We start from the raw sequence: 19373 nt of genomic DNA on the forward strand, positions 1-19373 counted from the left end.
ACAAACATAAGTACAACACCATTACAAATACCATATTCCAACTGATTAAGCATGTTCTATATTAAAGTATTTCAGATGTTTGCAGAAATCTTAATAGAAACAAGAATGTGAACCTTTATGTTCCTAATGGGTTTAGAAGAAAAGTTGTCAATTACAGAGATTGGTTACATTGTGAAGAGGTTTGTATAACCTCTTCACAATGTAACTGTTATTTTAGCCTGTTATTATATGCAAAATACAACCTGTTTTTGAGTATGGTGTATTTTGAAAGACACCAGTAAACCATTCTCATTTGTACAAAACATTGTCCTCTCTGTTACATTCTATACATCTTTAAACATGAACATGTCTAATGACACCGCTGAAAGTTATTTAATTACTCATTCTATAATGTCATACACGTGCTGTGATTTTTAAGAAAAGAAGCCGTTCTTTATCAAACATGGGATTGCTTTAATCTATTCCACAATAACAAAAATATAGGCTCAAGAAACATTTGGAGCATTGGTGACACAACTATGATTCTACACTTTAGCCTACTTGGTCTTCTTGTCTAATTGATCACAACATTAGCTATATTGCCAGTCTATGTGGTTGTTATCCAAGGTGCTCTTGTTTTTGTTAGAAATGAACACATTTTTGCTACCAAAAACTATTATGAACAACTTTTGATGCTTTAACAGTTTGATAAGTTTAACTCAATCCCAAAAGGATTTATTTTTTTCTAACCTGTATCATATTTTAGTTTAATACTCCACGCTTTGTAGCTACTGTGAGATTATTCTGTTATCATATGTTATCTTATATCTGTAGTTAAAGTAGTTGAATTATGTTAACAGCTGTAGAACATATATGTATCCCTTAGTCTAGATTGTGTGCAAAGTATGTAGCTTAGTTTCCCTTATATTTTTAGGTTAAAAGAATGTGACCATTTTTGGATTTGTTAGACAGGTGTGGATTACCCTGTACCCTTGATCTGCTGTGAATGTGTTACACTGTTTCTTGACATTTCATACTGCTGAATCATGAAGAGAATGTTGTGTGCAGAGGACCTTGTGCCGATAATAGAAGAGACAGACCACATTCCATACCCCCACCTTTACAGAGAGCAGAAAGACAGGGAGCCGAGGTCATAACTTAGGCGCCGTAACAGAGAAAGAATGTGAATGTTTAGGCTTTTACGACTAGGTGGGGGCCACTAGAGGCTATAAGAAGCGGAGTAGCCCGTCACCATTTTGAGATTTGCTGTGACCCTCTTCATGCATGTCTCCCCATCATGATGGCTTATGCTCATAAAGTGTTGGATTGTATGGAAATAAAAGATTGTTGATTGAGCATTTATACACCGAGTATTGTCCTTCCTTCAGCCCAAAGATTCAAAGAATTGGGAGATTTTAACACTACCAAGAGCAAGCAACACTTCATGATGAGTTAATTTACTGACATGGATAAAATGAAAATTATGTTATACAGTCTTTTCTGATAATTTTGATACAAAGACAAGATAAGTACACACTGGAGAAAAATAATTACTTAATAATAAGTACATTAAGCTGTAGGAATACGTACTGAAGTACAAAATGTACTACATTTGTATGTTTGTGTCCATTTAAGTAGCCTCAAATAACTGTGAACGAACTGTATCCCTGAGATGAAAATATAAATCAAGGGCCTGGGACATGGTAGATGGGAATTCCAAGCTTGATTCCTCCATTATTATTGTGCACAAATCAAACACTTGCACATCACATGGGACTGAACTAACAAAAGTGCAGCTATTTTTACACAAGGTCAAATCTTCTGTCAGTGGAACGAGACAGTCTTCTGCACCCCAAAGGTGAGGGGCCATGTACATGACATCAGGTATCCCACAGGGCACGTTGTTATTCTTTGAGGGCCTTATACGGTGAGCATTCCAAACACTCCGGATGTCATTCAATACCTCCTGATGAAGAAACAAGAATTAGGTCAGAGCTGTAATACAAGGCATTTTTAAAATGGTCGACAATAAGTGTGGTGCATCCTTAAATGAATTGAAAAGCAGCAATGTTTGGATGCAGTTTAATGAAAACCAAAGGAAGAGGGAGTGATTGCAAAAAAAGAAAAGAAAGAACCACACCAGGCAAACCACTGAGTTGTGGGATCTGGGCTTTATACTAATACTAATACTAATCTTGGTCCGGATGCGCAAAGCTTTTCAACTTTATGCGCATAATACAGGTGACAAAATCAATATTTTTCAATCCCATGAGGGGATCCAATATCATCTGAGTCCTGAATGTACCAATGATAGAGCGCTGAAGAGTTACTGATGCGTGAAGCCTCTGACTGCTTTTGACAGACTGGCAGTGACAGATCGGTAGCTGCAGCATAACTGCTGATGCAGAATGAGCGCAGACAAGGATAATGTCCTCCGATCAGAAAAAAACAACATTTAAGTCGTGCTGACTTCTGATCAGTTCAATTGGCAAAGTGTTCCCTGATTTAAAAACTTTGGCTGGGTCGATGCTTCAGCCTCCATTACGCACATACAGAGTGCAGTTGACCTACTTCAACAACGTTAGGAATACATTGCATTTACCGTTCGGTAAAGGTAATGTCGTTTTAACTACGGTATGTAAACGATTATTTTGTTACCCTTACTGCTAAAACAGCGTAATTTAATGTAATTAATTACCACCACTGGTTATCATAATATGGGTCATTTACCTGAATGATTGACATGAAGCAGAACTGTGACAGAGCTTTGTCAATGAAATCCCCAAAGAAGAATCCTTCGTCCTTCAGTTCTCCTAGAAGCTTGATCCATGACTCGACTCCTTCTTTTCTCATCACTGCCCACCAGCTCTCAATTCTCTGGTTTGCCGTACTTGCTCCTGTGACATAGCTTCTGTCTCCTGCTCTATCATCCCCGTCATTTCTCTGTAAATAACGCTGGAGGTCTCTGACCAACACGTTCTCAGTGCCCATGTCAGTTCGTACGAGCCTGGGGAAACCCCCACGACTCTCCACTGCTTCCACAAAGTAACCTCCGATAACCTTTGGGTCACTGTTAGTGTGTGCGGCCCGCAGCCAAATGATGTTGCGTGAGAAACCGTCGATGCATCCATTAATACATATCCCATATGGCTTTAGTTTGTCATAAGAGTCTATGTGCCACACAAAGTTAGGCCCCTGAGCAAAATATTGCCTCCTTCTGAGACGTGTGGTCTGGCGAACCTGGGAACCTAATGGGTCCAGTAAAGAGATGAGGATCCTGACGTCTTCTTTCCTGATCGCAGTGCCGTGTTGTTTGCACTTTGTAAACATCCACCGATAACCGTGATCCTTCCCAGGCCCTTGCAGTTGGTTCACAATAAAATCTATCCCGGCGTCCAGGTCGTACTTACGTCTGTAAAGCGACTTGGCTCTCAATATCCGGTTTAAATGTCTCTCCGTAATGATGGTTCCTTGCATTGCCAGGCTTTTCAAAATGCGTTTGTAGCTCATTCCCAGCCTAAAATAAAACTCAATCAGACTGTCTCTGTCCATGGTGTATAGGTTTAGCTTCTTTTAGCTTGGGGTAGGCCTCAGTTGATGTTTTAAATTAAAACGCTTGAAGACAAAGTGAACTCTGGACAAGCGTGCGGCCTACCTGAAGCCCAGGTGGGCTTGTTGATAATCACATTTTCACACTCATCTCGGGGCACATCCATGGTGTTCTGGTGCCAGCCTGTCCCCTCTGTTTTTGTGGGGGTTTTCCCCACATACGAAAATGGCCGCTTCTGCCTGGAGGGAGTTTTTTATTTTTGCTTTGCAGCTGCACAGGATCTGTATAGAAGTTTTAAACACTTCTATTTTGGGCAAATTTATAATATTTTAGACGACAGAACATAAAACACTGTTTGCTTGCGTGCGTGTGTTTGTGTGTAAAAAGTGAGATGTTCAGAGGTCTTGCTTCATGGTATCGAACAGCCCACACAAAACAGGTTCTTTATGATTTAATTTAAGTGCTGATGTAAACCACAATGTTCAGCAAACATCTATCAGGTCATTGGACTGTATTTTTTTAAAGCTTAAGTATGCGCACATGGGATATATTAAAAACTGACAAGCCGTTTGAACACATGATGTGAAATCACTTAATCAACCTGCTGGATTTGCCAAAAGTTAAAATATTTATACTACTTTGGCACATTGCTCTTAACTTATTAAGGTGGCTATTAGTGAGGGTCATGATAATCAATTCAATTGAGCAGAAGTGACGTTCTTACTTCGATTCGTCCAAATTCATGTGAGTTCCAGTCTGTTCAGCCTGTTTCTGTGTAGCACCAAGCAGTAGACCTAAACCTGGATGTGCTTCTGGGTTCTGCCTCTAATGAAAACGGATGAGTGTAAAATGCAACCATTGTTTGTAGTTTGCTGCCACCTACTGAGTGAAAAAAGAACTGAAGTTGTAAAAAGTCAGTATTCCTAATGATAGGCTTCGTTTTGTTTCAGTTTCAGTTCACTATACAGCTCATCAAACTGTTTTCCCTTTACGTTTTGATATAATAGCTTTTTAGTACTACTGAGACACATACTGCCTTTTTCTTCCGTTAGAGTAATATTTTCTTGAGCTGTGTAACTGGATTTGTTCAAACATAGAGGTAGTTTGGATTCACTGACACAGGAGCCATACGCCCTTTCTGCAGTTTCTATGCTTCCTTAGCTCGTTTATGTCGCCATTGTTAATCCTGTCCTGTGCAAAGAAAAGCCCAAGCTACACTTGTCTGACTGACAGAAGGTTCAAGAGAAGGACATTTGCTCTCAACTCTTTCCCTGTTGAAATGTTATTCCAAGCAAGTGAGTTTCCTACAGGGTATGGAGGGTTAGTATGTGTTAATGATTTCAGTGTCATGCAGGGGAAAGTAGCATTCAGTGGAAGCTTCTCGGTGATTGTTTTAAATCCAAATATGACCCTTATTTGTGGCGCATGTTAGCATACAGTCAGCTCAGGAGTTAGTATCAGTCATGTGGTTGTCACGAGGTTGCGCACAGCATCACCGGCAAGAGGGCTTGGTTTGAGAGGTTTTTGGCATCTGTGATGTGATTTACAACCATCCACCCATGTACAGTAAGAAGCTGCACTCACAACCGTGGGCATCAGCAAGTTGGTGAAATTTAAACAAAACAGCATTCCATCTGAAACTCTCTTATTGTACCCAAAATACAAATTTTAGTGATTACATGTGGCTTCATTAATTATGTTCAAAAGGATGAATACATAACGCAAGTAATAACTTTATAATCAGTCAGTGAATGAAGGAGCTCAAGAGTGCAAATATAGTTGCAATAAAGTGACAAATATGCCCTTTTATGTCAAACAAAGACCGAAATAAGTGGCATCAGTGTGGGGATGAAAATGAGCGATCCAACCTCACACTGCAGATATCAGGGCAACGCACAGTGGGGGGGCAGGGGAGGGGGGGGGGTTGCAGTCTGCGCGCACAAGAGGGCTAACAACGCTGTGAGTGACAGAATCCACCCAAACTGAGGAACAGCTTCTTCCCCAGAGCTGAAGCCTGCACTGTTTGCACTATAATATAATATAATATAATATAATATGTTGCTATTTAATGTTTTTTGTTCGTGTTGCAGCTGCTCTGTGAGCCAAGCTTTCGTAGTCTAAATTCAATGGAAATATATCTCTGCACCACACGATGGCGATAGATTCTCACAGTCTGTGCTCTGCTTCCGCCACCAGTCATCTTTAAATCTTTTTTTTATTCAATGAAACCTTTATTTAACTCGCAGCATTACTTTAAAAAAATCATATTTAAATACAAAAAAATAAATAAATACATGAACGACAGTAGTAGAAAATTGATAAAATAACACCAAATAAATATATTTACAAATGATAGCAACATCAATGGAATAAAACCATGAACACCAGCAGAAGGAGAAAGAGGCCTGTATCTACATTATTACTCTGGCAGCTCTCAGGCTCCATACAGACAGGACACGTTGCAGCGTAATTGCAGACAGGTGCGTGGGCCTGAGCTCCGCCCAGGCAGAATGACGAGTGGAAGAAAGCAGCAACACAATAAACATATGTAACCTTGCGGAGCCGGCCGGGCAGACATCGAGACCGTGACAGAGTGCAAAACTTTTATACTTGACAACACACACAAAAACCCCCACACACAACAAAAATCAGAATTTTTGTGATTTGGATTTTTATTTAAAGGTGAAACCTTTTTTCTTTTCTTTTTTTTGCCAGATTAGACATTTTGATTAATTTCATTGAAGTATACTTTAGTTTTTTTGTTTTACTTTGATGCTATAATAGATGTTTTTAAAATTTAGTAATATTTAATACTATATTGCATCATGGCAAAACAACAGTCTCCTCAAGCTGCTTTATACTGTAAGGTGAAAACACTACAGAAAAAGCCAGAAAACCCCAACAATCCAAAGATCCCCTTTGAGCAAGCACTGGGCGACAGTGGGGAGGAAAAACTCCCTTTAGGAAGAAACCTCCGGCAGAACCAGGCTCAAGAAGGGGCGGCCATCTGCTGCGACCGGTTGGGGGTGATGGAAAGAGAATAGAGGGAGACAAGATGAAGTATACTTCTAATGGCCTATTCCAATTGGTGGTAATACATCATAAGAATTGAGGAAAGGTGGTGTTGATGGAGACTCTGGGGAAGGCCTTCGTCTGCCAGGGTGTTTTGGAGCCACTTGAATAAATTTAGTTTGCACTGGAGGTGGACGAGGTTTAATCTGTGGAAAGATCTGAGACGGAGTTGGAGTCTCCCCATAACATCTCCCCATCACGCCTCTATGGACCAACGGTGCGAGCTTTTGTCCTTTCTGTTTTTCTAATTTAAGCTGGAGTTGAACGTCTTTCACTCTAGATTTTAGATGACCCATCTCTTTTTCTTCATTGCCAGCCTTTCTGATCATCTGGTTCACTGGTCCAATGAGCTCCTGTTTTTGTTTGAATAAAGCGTATTCGGAAGACTTTACCATATCATTGTACTGCTTTTTAAATGATTCCAGCTCCCGTGTTTTATCTAGTAAAGCTGCATCTAGATCCTTGCATCTGGTACGTAGACAGTTCAGCTGTTTTTCAAGAAACTCGGTCGTTCCAACAAAGGGGATGCCTTCCACACCGTCTGTCACGGCTGCCGAGGCGAGCCGTGTGGAGTTGGAAAAAGGACCCAAGAGCAAGCAGTGTATGAAAAGATTAGTGGAGTTTATTTACAAGGTGTCAGTGGCAGGAACAGAAAACGAATAATGAGACAAACTAACGGAAACCTAAACTGGGAAAACTAAAGAGCAACTAGAAATCCACAGGACACGGGGAGAAAGGCAGAGAGACGCAGACTGACGGAGGATACAGAGACGCAGAGAGACACAGATGAATGCAGAAAAGCGCGGACTTACATGGAGTAATACAGACGAACCGGCAACAGGCAGGAGAACACACAGGGCTTAAATACACACACCAGTAATCAGGGGATAAGAGACAGGAGGGCAACACAGCTGGGAGAAATCAGAGCTGACGGGACAGGGGAAATGTAAACTGAACACACTCACATCAGACATGAACCTTCAGAATAAAACAGGAAATTAACAGACAGAGAACCAGACAGGACACTGAACTTGACAGGCAGACTCATGAGCAGACACAAAAACACCATGGACAGACAGAGGGAACACAGAGAAGTGGGAGCAGGCAGGCAAAGAACAGAAACCTAACAAATGGCAAAATAACAACAGAATACACACTCGGAATGAACAAAAGCATAAGGAAACACAAAACACTGAGTCCTCAGACTCAGGACCATGACACCGTCTACGTATTTCTTTTTCAAGTTGTGGAATATATCCCTAAATTCCACCTTTTCTTTTTGTCTGAAGTGACCTGCATGTGGAAATGCCTTTTCAAAGGACAAAACGCACTGGTACAATTCCTCTTGGAAGTGGCGCTTTTTCTTTTCCAGGCAATTCGTTTTTTGTGTGAATATTTCTGTTTGCTTTTTTGTGGCGCGCAGTTGCTCTTCCAGTGAGATCTTTTCAGCCAGTGCCTGATTGTGTGCCGTTTTTACTTTATGCCTGTCCACTGCTGTCTTTCTGTGTTCTTCCTTCTCTTTACTTAGTGTCACAGTTCGGCTGTGTGGCAGGCAGGAGAAGGACCCAAACGCAAACTCACAGAGTCAAAAGTTAAACTCAAAAAACACAGCTTTATTGCTGGCGTGGAGTGGGACACGAAAAACAATACAAAATAACCTAAACTGGGAAAAACTAAAGCACAAGGAGCCACAGGGAAAAATCACACAGCTATGATGGAGGACGCAACACTGACAAAGAGAAACATGGGGCTTAAATACACTGAGGGATAACGAGGGGGAATGAGCCACAGGAGGAGAGCACAGCTGAGAGTAATTAAGCAGGACGAGGCAAGGGAAGCAAAACTAGAAACATTAACATAGAACAGACTGTGAAAGTAAAACAGGAAACACACTGACGGAACTCAAGACATGTGGACTTAACAGACTGGGGGAGACAGAACATAGGGATCTGAAACATGGAACAGAAAGGCACAGTAGATCAACATGAACATAACAACGCCACAGGGGAAGAGTAAAACTGAACACGATGAACACAGAAACACCAGACCTCTTCACAATAAAACAGGAAACATAATGAGACGTAGACATGACAACCCAAACTTCACAATGTATATCAAAACGTAAAGGGAAAACAGTTTGATGAGCTGTATAGTGAACTGAAACTGAAACAAAACGAAGCCTATCATTAGGAATAGTGACTTTTTACAACTTCAGTTCTTTTTTCACTCAGTAGGTGGCAGCAAACTACAAACAATGGTTGCATTTTACACTCATCCGTTTTCATTAGAGGCAGAACCCAGAAGCACATCCAGGTTTAGGTCTACTGCTTGGTGCTACACAGAAACAGGCTGAACAGACTGGAACTCACATGAATTTGGACGAATCGAAGTAAGAATGTCACTTCTGCTCAATTGAATTGATTATCATGACCCTCACTAATAGCCACCTTAATAAGTTAAGAGCAATGTGCCAAAGTAGTATAAATATTTTAACTTTTGGAAAATCCAGCAGGTTGATTAAGTGATTTCACATCATGTGTTCAAACGGCTTGTCAGTTTTTAATATATCCCATGTGCGCATACTTAAGCTTTAAAAAAATACAGTCCAATGACCTGATAGATGTTTGCTGAACATTGTGGTTTACATCAGCACTTAAATTAAATCATACAGAACCTGTTTTGTGTGGGCTGTTCGATACCATGAAGCAAGACCTCTGAACATCTCACTTTTTACACACAAACACACACATCCAAGCAAACAGTGTTTTATGTGCTGTGAGATTTATAATATTATTTTATGCCATGTTAGACCCCTAATTAAAGATTGTGAATTATTATGTAGTTTTAGTTTGCATTATTCTCCTGAATTAGGAGAGGGTGATAACTATTGCATTTGTTAAACTGATTTGCATTACACTGCTGATTTATTGTGAATGGATGATATTGTTTCATGATGCATTATACTGCTGAGTTATAAGAAATACTGTTTGCAGAAAAGTCATCGCCTTATTTGTCTGATTAGAAGAGAACGGAACATGCTGGAGTTTTCTGCCCCATCTCAGCAGGAGCAGATAAACAGGGAGCCAAGGTCGTAGCTTAGGCGCCGTGTGAGAGAAAGCATGTGAATGTTTAGGCTTTTATGATAAGGTGGGGGCACCAGAGGCTATAAGAGTTTTATCAATGCTCCACCATTTTGAGATCTGAGGCTGTCTGCATACAGTGTCCATCTCCCACGCGTGTGATCATTAAAATCATCGTTTGACTTAACCCGGCCGGACCAGTGTTGTTATTGTGGTTTTTCCTCTTGTCTCCATCCCCAATTTTTGAACTCGTAACAGTGCTGTCGTCTAAAATATTATAAATTTGCCTAAAATAGAAGTGTTTAAAACTTCTATACAGATCCTGTGCAGCTGCAAAGCAAAAATAAAAAACTCCCTCCAGGCAGAAGCGGCCATTTTCGTATGTGGGGAAGACCCCCACAAAAACAGAGGGGACAGGCTGGCACCAGAACACCACGGATGTGCCCCGAGATGAGTGTGAAAATGTGATTATCAACAAGCCCACCTGGGCTTCAGGTAGGCCACACGCCTGTCCAGAGTTCACTTTGTCTTCAAGCTTTTTAATTTAAAACATAAACTGAGGCCTACCCCAAGCTGAAAGAAGGCAGATTATGTCCTCAGATAAAGCAAGCAATGAGGGCGAAGCAGAGAAAGTACCTGCACAATACATTCACATAAATCTAAATGGAATTTCTTTGAGGACACAAACATCTGGGGAGTAAACAGCTGTTTCAATACCTAATCACAGATGATGAGGACGAAGTCGAAGTCCTGCAAGGACTGCTGGAAACAGCAAAAGAAAAGGTGGTACGTCAGGAATTTCACAACAGCCAAGTTGTTGAATTATTATTGAAACGCCACAAAGAGGAAAAAAATAAGATGCAGCAATTTTACGAGGAAAATACTAAAAAAAACTCAAAGACAAAGCCAATGCTGCAGACAGAAAGTTAGAAGAGGTCATGGAAATGTATGATTCCAAAATAGAAAAGCTTGAGAGAACAGTAAAAAATAGTAGAGGTGTGGCCGTCAATGCGGTTAAAGAACGCGAGGAACAACATCAATCCTCGCAGTGTTGGATTGAGGGTCTTCTGACACGTAATACAAAGTTACAGGACGAAAATGAATTGATGGATAAAACCGTGAAAGAATTAACAGACGAGAAAGATCAAATGGGCAAAGTAATAGACAACCAAAAGGCCCAGAATATGGAGATCAAACGGAAATGTCAGAGAAATATTAGGGCTCTGGCCTTTGAAAAGAAAATGAAGGCTATGGTCGAAGATGAAGTTGATTCTTTGAAAAAGAAAAATGAAGACCTAAAAAAGGCCCTAAGCACAGAGCAGGAAAACCACAGAAAGACAGCAGTGGACAGGTATAAAGTAAAAACGGCACACAATCAGGCACTGGCTGAAAAGATCTCACTGGAAGAGCAACTGCGCGCCACAAAAAAGCAAACAGAAATATTCACACAAAAAACGAATTGCCTGGAAAAGAAAAAGCGCCACTTCCAAGAGGAATTGTACCAGTGCGTTTTGTCCTTTGAAAAGGCATTTCCACATGCAGGTCACTTCAGAGAAAAAGAAAAGGTGGAATTTAGGGATATATTCCACAACTTGAAAAAGAAATACGTAGACGGTGTGGAAGGCATCCCCTTTGTTGGAACAACGAAGGAGTTTCTTGAAAAACAGCTGAACTGTCTACGTATCAGATGCAAGGATCTAGATGCAGCTTTACTAGATAAAACACGGGAGCTGGAATCATTTAAAAAGCAGTACAATGATATGGTAAAGTCTTCCGAATACGCTTTATTCAAACAAAAACAGGAGCTCATTGGACCAGTGAACCAGATGATCAGAAAAGCTGGCAATGAAGAAAAAGAGATAGGTCATCTAAAATCTAGAGTGAAAGACGTTCAACTCCAGCTTAAATTAGAAAAACAGAAAGGACAAAAGCTCGCACCGTTGGTCCATAGAGGCGTGATGGGGAGATGTTATGGGGAGACTCCGACTCCGTCTCAGATCTTTCCACAGATTAAACCTCGTCCACCTCCAGTGCAAACTAAATTTATTCAAGTGGCTCCAAAACACCCTGGCAGACGAAGGCCTTCCCCAGAGTCTCCATCAACACCACCTTTCCTCAATTCTTATGATGTATTACCACCAATTGGAATAGGCCATTAGAAGTATACTTCATCTTGTCTCCCTCTATTCTCTTTCCATCACCCCCAACCGGTCGCAGCAGATGGCCGCCCCTTCTTGAGCCTGGTTCTGCTGGAGGTTTCTTCCTAAAGGGAGTTTTTCCTCCCCACTGTCGCCCAGTGCTTGCTCAAAGGGGATCTTTGGATTGTTGGGGTTTTCTGGCTTTTTCTGTAGTGTTTTCACCTTACAGTATAAAGCAGCTTGAGGAGACTGTTGTTTTGCCATGATGCAATATAGTATTAAATATGACTACATTTTAAAAACATCTATTATAGCATCAAAGTAAAACAAAAAAACTAAATGAAATGAATCAAAATGTCTAATCTGGCAAAACAAGAAAAGAAAAAAGGTTTCACCTTTAAATAAAAATCCAAATCACAAACACATTCTGATTTTTGTTGTGTGTGTTTTTTTGTGTGTGTTGTCACGTATAAAATCTTTGCACTCTGTCTCGGTGTCTGCCCGGCCGGCTCCGCAAGGCTACATATGTTTATTGTGTTGCTGCTTTCTTCCACTCGTCATTCTGCCTGGGCGGAGCTCAGGCCCACGCACCTGTCTGCAATTACGCTGCAACGTGTCCTGTCTGTATGGAGACTGAGAGCTGCCAGAGTAATAATGTAGATACAGGCCTCTTTCTCCTTCTGCTGCTGTTCATGCTTTTATTCCATTGATGTTGCTATCATTTGTAAATATATTTATTTGCTCTTATTTTATCAATTTACTGTCGTTCATGTATTTAATCTTCTTTGTATTTAAATATGATTTTTTTTAAGTAATGCCGCGAGATGGACAGTTAAATAAAGGTTTCATTGAATTAAAAAAAAGATTTAAAGATGACTGGTGGCGGAAGCAGAGCACAGACTGTCTGTGAGAATCTATCGCCATCGTGTGGTGCAGAGATATATTGCCATTGAATTTAGACAACGAAAGCTTGGCTCACAGAGCAGCTGCAACACGAACAAAAAACATTAAATAGCAACATGATATATTATATTATATTATATTATATTATATTATATTATATTATATTATATTATATTATATTTATAGCTGTCGAAATTAACGCGTTAATTGCGATAATTAAATTTTGGAATTAATTACGTTAGAATATTTAACTATTTAGCGCAACACGCAGATAAGTCGCTCCCATAATTCCACTTGATTTGTTTACCGCGCCACTGAAAATGGAGAAGCAGGAAGCGGATGGCCTTCTGGATGGGGAATTTAAATACAAGAAGAACATAGATGGGACAATAAACAAACGCGTTGTAATTTGCACTCACTGTAGTAAAGAGTTTCAATTTCACCGTTCAAATTCGACCTTAAAATACCACCTTAATGCCAAACACGCGTTTGTCGGGGCAGCAGCTTCACCCGGCCTGCGTCAGACCACTCTTAGTGAACGCAGGCCACTCGGTAAGTCTTCTTTGGACAAACTGACCGACAATATAGCCAAATGGATAGCAAAGGACTGCAGACCGCTAAGCATTGTGGAGGACAAGGGCTTTGCGGATGTTTTAAAGGTTGCATCTCAGGACGCGTCCTACAAGCCCCCAGCGAGAAGCACAATAACAATTCGAATCCACGAACTGTATGAAACGGAGAAAAAGAAAAAAGAAGAGGCTTTAGTTCACACAGAATGCGTGGCTCTGACAGGAGACCACTGGACATCATTGAGTAATGACAATTACCTGGGAGTTACTGCGCATTTAATCACTGAAGCCTGGGGTCTGACATCCTTTGCGCTGACTATAATGAAAACGGAAGAGCGGCACTTTGCGGAGGCTTGTGCAGAGCAGTTCCAGACTGTTGCTCGCAGGTGGAGAATTGAGGAGAAGGTGACAACAGTAGGCACGGACAGTGCGCGCAATATGATCGCCGCGGCTCGCATCATGCCATTCAATCACATGCCGTGTACCGCGCACATTCTACAGAGATGCATCACAGTGAGTCTCGCAGACAGTGGCTTTGTCACTGCGCTGGCCAAATGCAAACAAACAATGCGTATACAACATACGAACAGATGAAGTATACAACAGAACATGAACACAAAAAGCCAAGGGTGAAAGAAAAAGGTAACAATTATAAGAATACACGCAAAAATTCACATACATATATTGTTGTGAGAGCCTTTTTGTTGGTGCAGTCTGATATTGATTGTATGTGCATGTGCACATCCTTAAAATAATGACAGAAATATGGTGTTTTGTTAGTAAACTTACATTTATGGATAAAAAATTTAGCTAAAAGTATTAAGAAATTTATCATAAAAAACATTTCTCATACTTCTTGGGGAACTTAAAGAAACAGAATAAAACATTTTCCCATCGTAAAGAAAACTCCCTTAAAATATGGACAATAACAAAGCTGCTAAATTCCTTCCAGAATCTCTGTGTAAAAGAACAGTACCAAAAAAGATGTGTCACCGTTTCTGGATGATCCCCACAGAAAGTACAATTAGTATTTATGTCCCTTTTGAATTTGACCATGTAGTGACTGGCTGGATAACATGTATGTCGAATTTTAAAAGAGACTTCTTTCACCTTATTTACAATCAAATATTTATGGGGGACCATCCAGACTGTCTTCCGCTTGATATCTGGAACACTGATTGGAAAATTATATAGTGCAATAAAGTCGTTGTAAGTAAGTAGTTGTCCCTCTTTACTAACCAGCTGAGCCACCAATAGGATCCCATTTTGGAGCCAAGTTTCCAGGAAAAGTGATTTATTTTTCTATAAAATATCTCTGTTGTTCCAGATAAGGTATTTGTGAGGTGAGAAGTTGTGTTTATAAATGAGGGTCCACGCTAAGAGGACCTGCTTATGGAAGGATGAAAGCTTTACAGGGACTTTCTCAACATTGTAATTACAATTTCAAATAAAAGTAAAGCCACCAAAACGAGAGAAAATGTGGTATGGTATAAAGTTCCAGATAGAGGTAGGGTTTTAAGAAAATGTTTGGCCCAATTAATTTTGAAAGTGTTATTTAAAGTAGAAAAGTCTAAGACGTTAAGCCCACCTGATTCGTACTTATTCATCACAACAGTTTTTCTAATATAGTGCGTACGGTTTTTCCATATAAAATTAAAGAGCATACGGTCAATATCTTTACTACTTTTCTTATCCAGATGTAAGGAGAGAGCAGCATATGTTCATCGGGATATCCCTTCAGCTTTAGTAATTAACACTCTACCTTTCAAAGACAAGTCCCTTGTTCCAAGATGGCGCCGCCGCGTATGGATGCCCCGGTGCTTCAGTGCGTTACTTCTGTTTTGTTTTTGTGCATAACTTCTGTGTCTGGGCACTCCTCTGGATATTCTTACACTAGAGAAGAGCTTCTTAACTACAGGACTACAACACCTGTGGATTTACTTCCAATATTTGTCGCATCTGCGGCAGATTTACTGCAGACTCTGATCAGGAAAGTGAGACGCCGAAAGCGAGGAAAGCGAGCCGGCGCACTCGTGCGTCTGAGGAGACGCGGACTGCGAACTGCTCTTCCTGGGATCTTCCTTTCCAACGTACGCTCACTCAGGAATGAGATGGACGAGCTGGCCCTGATGAGAAGCATGAACAGAGACGTTGCCTCCTCCTGTGTCTTGTGTTTTACGGAGTCGTGGCTCTGTGAGGACATCCCGGACAGCGCGCTCAAGCTGGAGGGCTTTCATCTGCTGCGCGCGGACCGGCAGGCCTCTCTCTCTGGTAAGACCACAGGTGGACGTGTCTGCTTCTACATTAATAGTGGCTGGTGCACAGATGTAACAGTGATTGCTCAGCACTGCTCTTCCTCTCTGGAATACCTTTTTATTCACTGCAAACCGTTTTATTCTCCGCGGGAGTTTGCTTCATTCATCTTGGCCGCTGTTTACATCCCGCCAGATGCGGATGCGCAGGCAGCTCAGTGCGCACTCGCGGAGCAGATACTGCACATGGAGCGGACATTCCCGGACTCTCTCATCATTGCTCTTGGGGACTTTTACAACACCCCCCTCCTCACCCCACACAAAAGAGGATTTCACACCACCTCCTCCCACCACAACCCTTCATATTCATGAAGCAGATGCGAGGAAGCAGTTTAAGAGTCTGAATGCTCGGAAAGCTCCCGGCCCAGACGGTGTGTCTCGTCTACTGGACGCAGCCGGAGGGTTCACTTGGTTGTTTGCTCTCAATAGAAGCTGAGCGCGTCTCCGTGTCTGTGCTGGTAAACGATACTGAGTCCCAGTGCTCAGTAAACTGTACACCTGACCGTTATTCTCCCACTGAATCCGGTGTGTCCACGGTCCAACACGTGCTCAACACGATGGTGCTGACCGGTGCCCAAACACACCAGAACACCAAATAAGTAAAATAACACAAACACGAACTTCTCCATGGCTCGTCGGGATGGCAACTGCTCCAAAAGTGACACATGAAATAGGCTGACATTTGAGTTTGACACGGGAGGTGAGGGGGTGTTTTGAATATGCTTGACTCCGTCACGAGGTTGCGCACAGCATCACCGGCAAGGGGGCTTGGTTTGAGAGGTTTTTGGCATCTGTGATGTGATTTACAACCATCCACCCATGTACAGCAAGAAGCCGCACTCACAACCGTGGGCATCAGCAAGTTGGTGAAATTTAAACAAAACAAAACAGCATTCCATCTGAAACTCTCTTATTGTACCCAAAATACAAATTTTAGTGATTACATGTGGCTTCATTAATTATGTTCAAACGGATGAATACATAACGCAAGTAATAACTTTATGATCAGTCAGTGAATGAAGGAGCTCAAGAGTGCAAATATAGTTGCAATAAAGTGACAAATATGCCCTTTTATGTCAAACAAAGACCGAAATAAGTGGCATCAGTGTGAGGATGAGAATGAGCGATCCAACCTCACACTGCAGATATCAGGGCAAAGCACAGTGGGGGGGTTGCAGTCTGCGCGCACAAGAGGGCTAACAACGCTGTGAGTGACGGAATCCACCCAAACTGAGGAACAGCTTGTTCCCCAGAGCTGAAGCCTGCACTGTTTGCACTATAATATAATATAATATAATATAATATAATATAATATAATATAATATAATATAATTAGGGCTGTCAAATGATTAAAATTTTTAATCAGATTAATCACAGCCTAAAAATTAATTAATCATGATTAATCACAACTCGAAATATGACCAAAATGTGTGCAAACATACGGACAGATAGCGGATTTTTACACACTTGTTAGTGTTATTTAATGCTAAGACCACGCTGAGTGGCCTGCGTTCACTCAGCGTGGTCTGACGTAGGCTGGGTGTTGTGCTGGAAGCGAATTAATCACAGCCTAAAAATGTATTAATCGCAACTCGAAATATATGTGTATATGTGTGTATATATGTGTAAAAATCGGGACAGATAGTGGTTTTTAACACACTTGTTTGTTTTATTTATTATTAATTGTGAGTACAAGCAGTACAAGCAGAACAGGGCTTCAAATAATTGTGAGGGATTTTTACTGAATGTTTTCCACCCGTTTAAATCTAGCACATTGTTTTATCCATATACATCTTCAAGTTCACAGAACATAGGCCTAATTCAACAGGCAAAATGTGGAGGCAGGAGTGGCCAGGTATCTGCGAGCAAGGCGGGCCAGCTGGCTGTGGGCTCCTGCATGAGCTGCCCACCACTGTAAGGGACAGTCCTCTAAGGCAGTGCAGGGCTCTGCTCTGTAGCGCTGTATGGCTCTGTCCTGCTGTACCTCCTCCTCTGACTCAGAGTCAGAGTCCATCTGCAGCAGGCTCAGCCTCTTCTTGGCTGGACCTTCTTCTGCAGTGTGTGATCTTCTAGGAGAGTCTTCATGCAGCATGCCTGCCAGTGTGGTCCACACTGCTTCTCTGTCAGTCTTGGGCACACTGCGTAGGTCTTTAAAACGTGGGTCCAGTGCAGTTGCGATCTGGAGCCATGCATAGTTGGTATGTTCCTGGCGGGAAGCAAGGTCTTCCTTAAACTTCTCTTTAAACCTCACCACATATGCAGGGTCCTCATCAGTTACTTCCATGACACGGCGCAGGTGGCAGAAGGCTGGTAGAACTACAGAGCAGGAGACGTAGGCCTCTCCTCCCAGCAGTTCAGTCACATATCTGCAGTGGAATACACACATACACACATGGGGTGGCTGTAGCTCAGGTGGCAGAGCAGGTCAGCCACTAATCAGAAGGTCGGTGGTTCGATCCCAGGCTGCCTCCTGGCTGCATGCCAAATATCCTTGGGCAAGATACTAACCCCGTGTTTGCCTACTGGTGGTGGTCAGAGGGCCCGGTGGCGCCTGTGTCCGGCAGCCTCGCCTCTGTCAGTGCGCCCCAGGGCAGCTGTGGCTACAATGTAGCTTGCCATCGCCAGTGTGTGAATGTGTGCGTGAATGGGTGAATGACTGAATGTAGTGTAAAGCGCTTTGGGGTCCTATGGACTAGAAAAGCGCTATACAAATGCAGGCCATTTACACACACACACACACACAGATAAGACAGCAAATTAAAAAAAGCTTTTTAATACTAGGTAATATTAATAAAATATTTGATTTCATTTATTTTTTAAATAAGACATTTTCATAATAACAAAACTGATTTAAGATGTATGTTTGATACATTTAATCTAAACCTACAATTATGGTCACAATGACAGGCTCACCTGCAGGGCTCTAGAAGTGTCTCCAGTCTCTGGAGTTTGTCCCACTCTGGAGGCGTCAGGAGGACAAGTTTATGCTTTTGTTTATCCAGAGTCGCGGTTACTGCAGTTTGGTTGCGGATCAAGCGCTTCACCATCTCCAGCGTGGAGTTCCAGCGCGTAGGCACGTCCTGGGCCAACGGCTCCTGCTTGCGCCCCAGTGACACCTGCTCTGCGTTCAGCTCTGCTGTGTTTGCTGGGCTGTGCTTAAAATGGCCAACAATTTTGCGGCATTTGGCCAGCGCAGTGACAAAGCCACTGTCTGCGAGACTCACTGTGATGCATCTCTGTAGAATGTGCGCGGTACACGGCATGTGATTGAATGGCATGATGCGAGCCGCGGCGATCATATTGCGCGCACTGTCCGTGCCTACTGTTGTCACCTTCTCCTCAATTCTCCACCTGCGAGCAACAGTCTGGAACTGCTCTGCACAAGCCTCCGCAAAGTGCCGCTCTTCCGTTTTCATTATAGTCAGCGCAAAGGATGTCAGACCCCAGGCTTCAGTGATTAAATGCGCAGTAACTCCCAGGTAATTGTCATTACTCAATGATGTCCAGTGGTCTCCTGTCAGAGCCACGCATTCTGTGTGAACTAAAGCCTCTTCTTTTTTCTTTTTCTCCGTTTCATACAGTTCGTGGATTCGAATTGTTATTGTGCTTCTCGCTGGGGGCTTGTAGGACGCGTCCTGAGATGCAACCTTTAAAACATCCGCAAAGCCCTTGTCCTCCACAATGCTTAGCGGTCTGCAGTCCTTTGCTATCCATTTGGCTATATTGTCGGTCAGTTTGTCCAAAGAAGACTTACCGAGTGGCCTGCGTTC

At 42.0% G+C, this 19373-nt stretch overlaps 1 protein-coding gene and 1 long non-coding RNA gene across 2 annotated transcripts; both read right to left on the minus strand.

The window, feature by feature from the left end:
• Window positions 1-1469: 1469 nt before the first annotated feature.
• On the minus strand, window positions 1470-3803 carry LOC309704387 (uncharacterized protein). Its single transcript, XM_082529517.1, has 2 exons — window positions 2710-3803; window positions 1470-1945 (listed from the first exon to the last, which is right to left on the minus strand). Exons 1-2 carry the CDS (start codon window positions 3529-3531, stop codon window positions 1610-1612), a joined length of 1158 nt encoding a protein of 385 aa, XP_082385643.1. The 5' UTR covers window positions 3532-3803; the 3' UTR covers window positions 1470-1609.
• A 13445-nt stretch (window positions 3804-17248) lies between these two features.
• Window positions 17249-18731, minus strand: LOC309704404. Its single transcript, XR_014276251.1, has 2 exons — window positions 18517-18731; window positions 17249-18306 (listed from the first exon to the last, which is right to left on the minus strand). It is a non-coding gene; the product is annotated as an uncharacterized lncRNA (long non-coding RNA).
• Between the last annotated feature and the right edge of the window lie 642 nt (window positions 18732-19373).

Source organism: Aulonocara stuartgranti (assembly GCF_965226115.1).
Source record: "Aulonocara stuartgranti genome assembly, chromosome: 4".
Taxonomy (NCBI): domain Eukaryota; kingdom Metazoa; phylum Chordata; class Actinopteri; order Cichliformes; family Cichlidae; genus Aulonocara; species Aulonocara stuartgranti.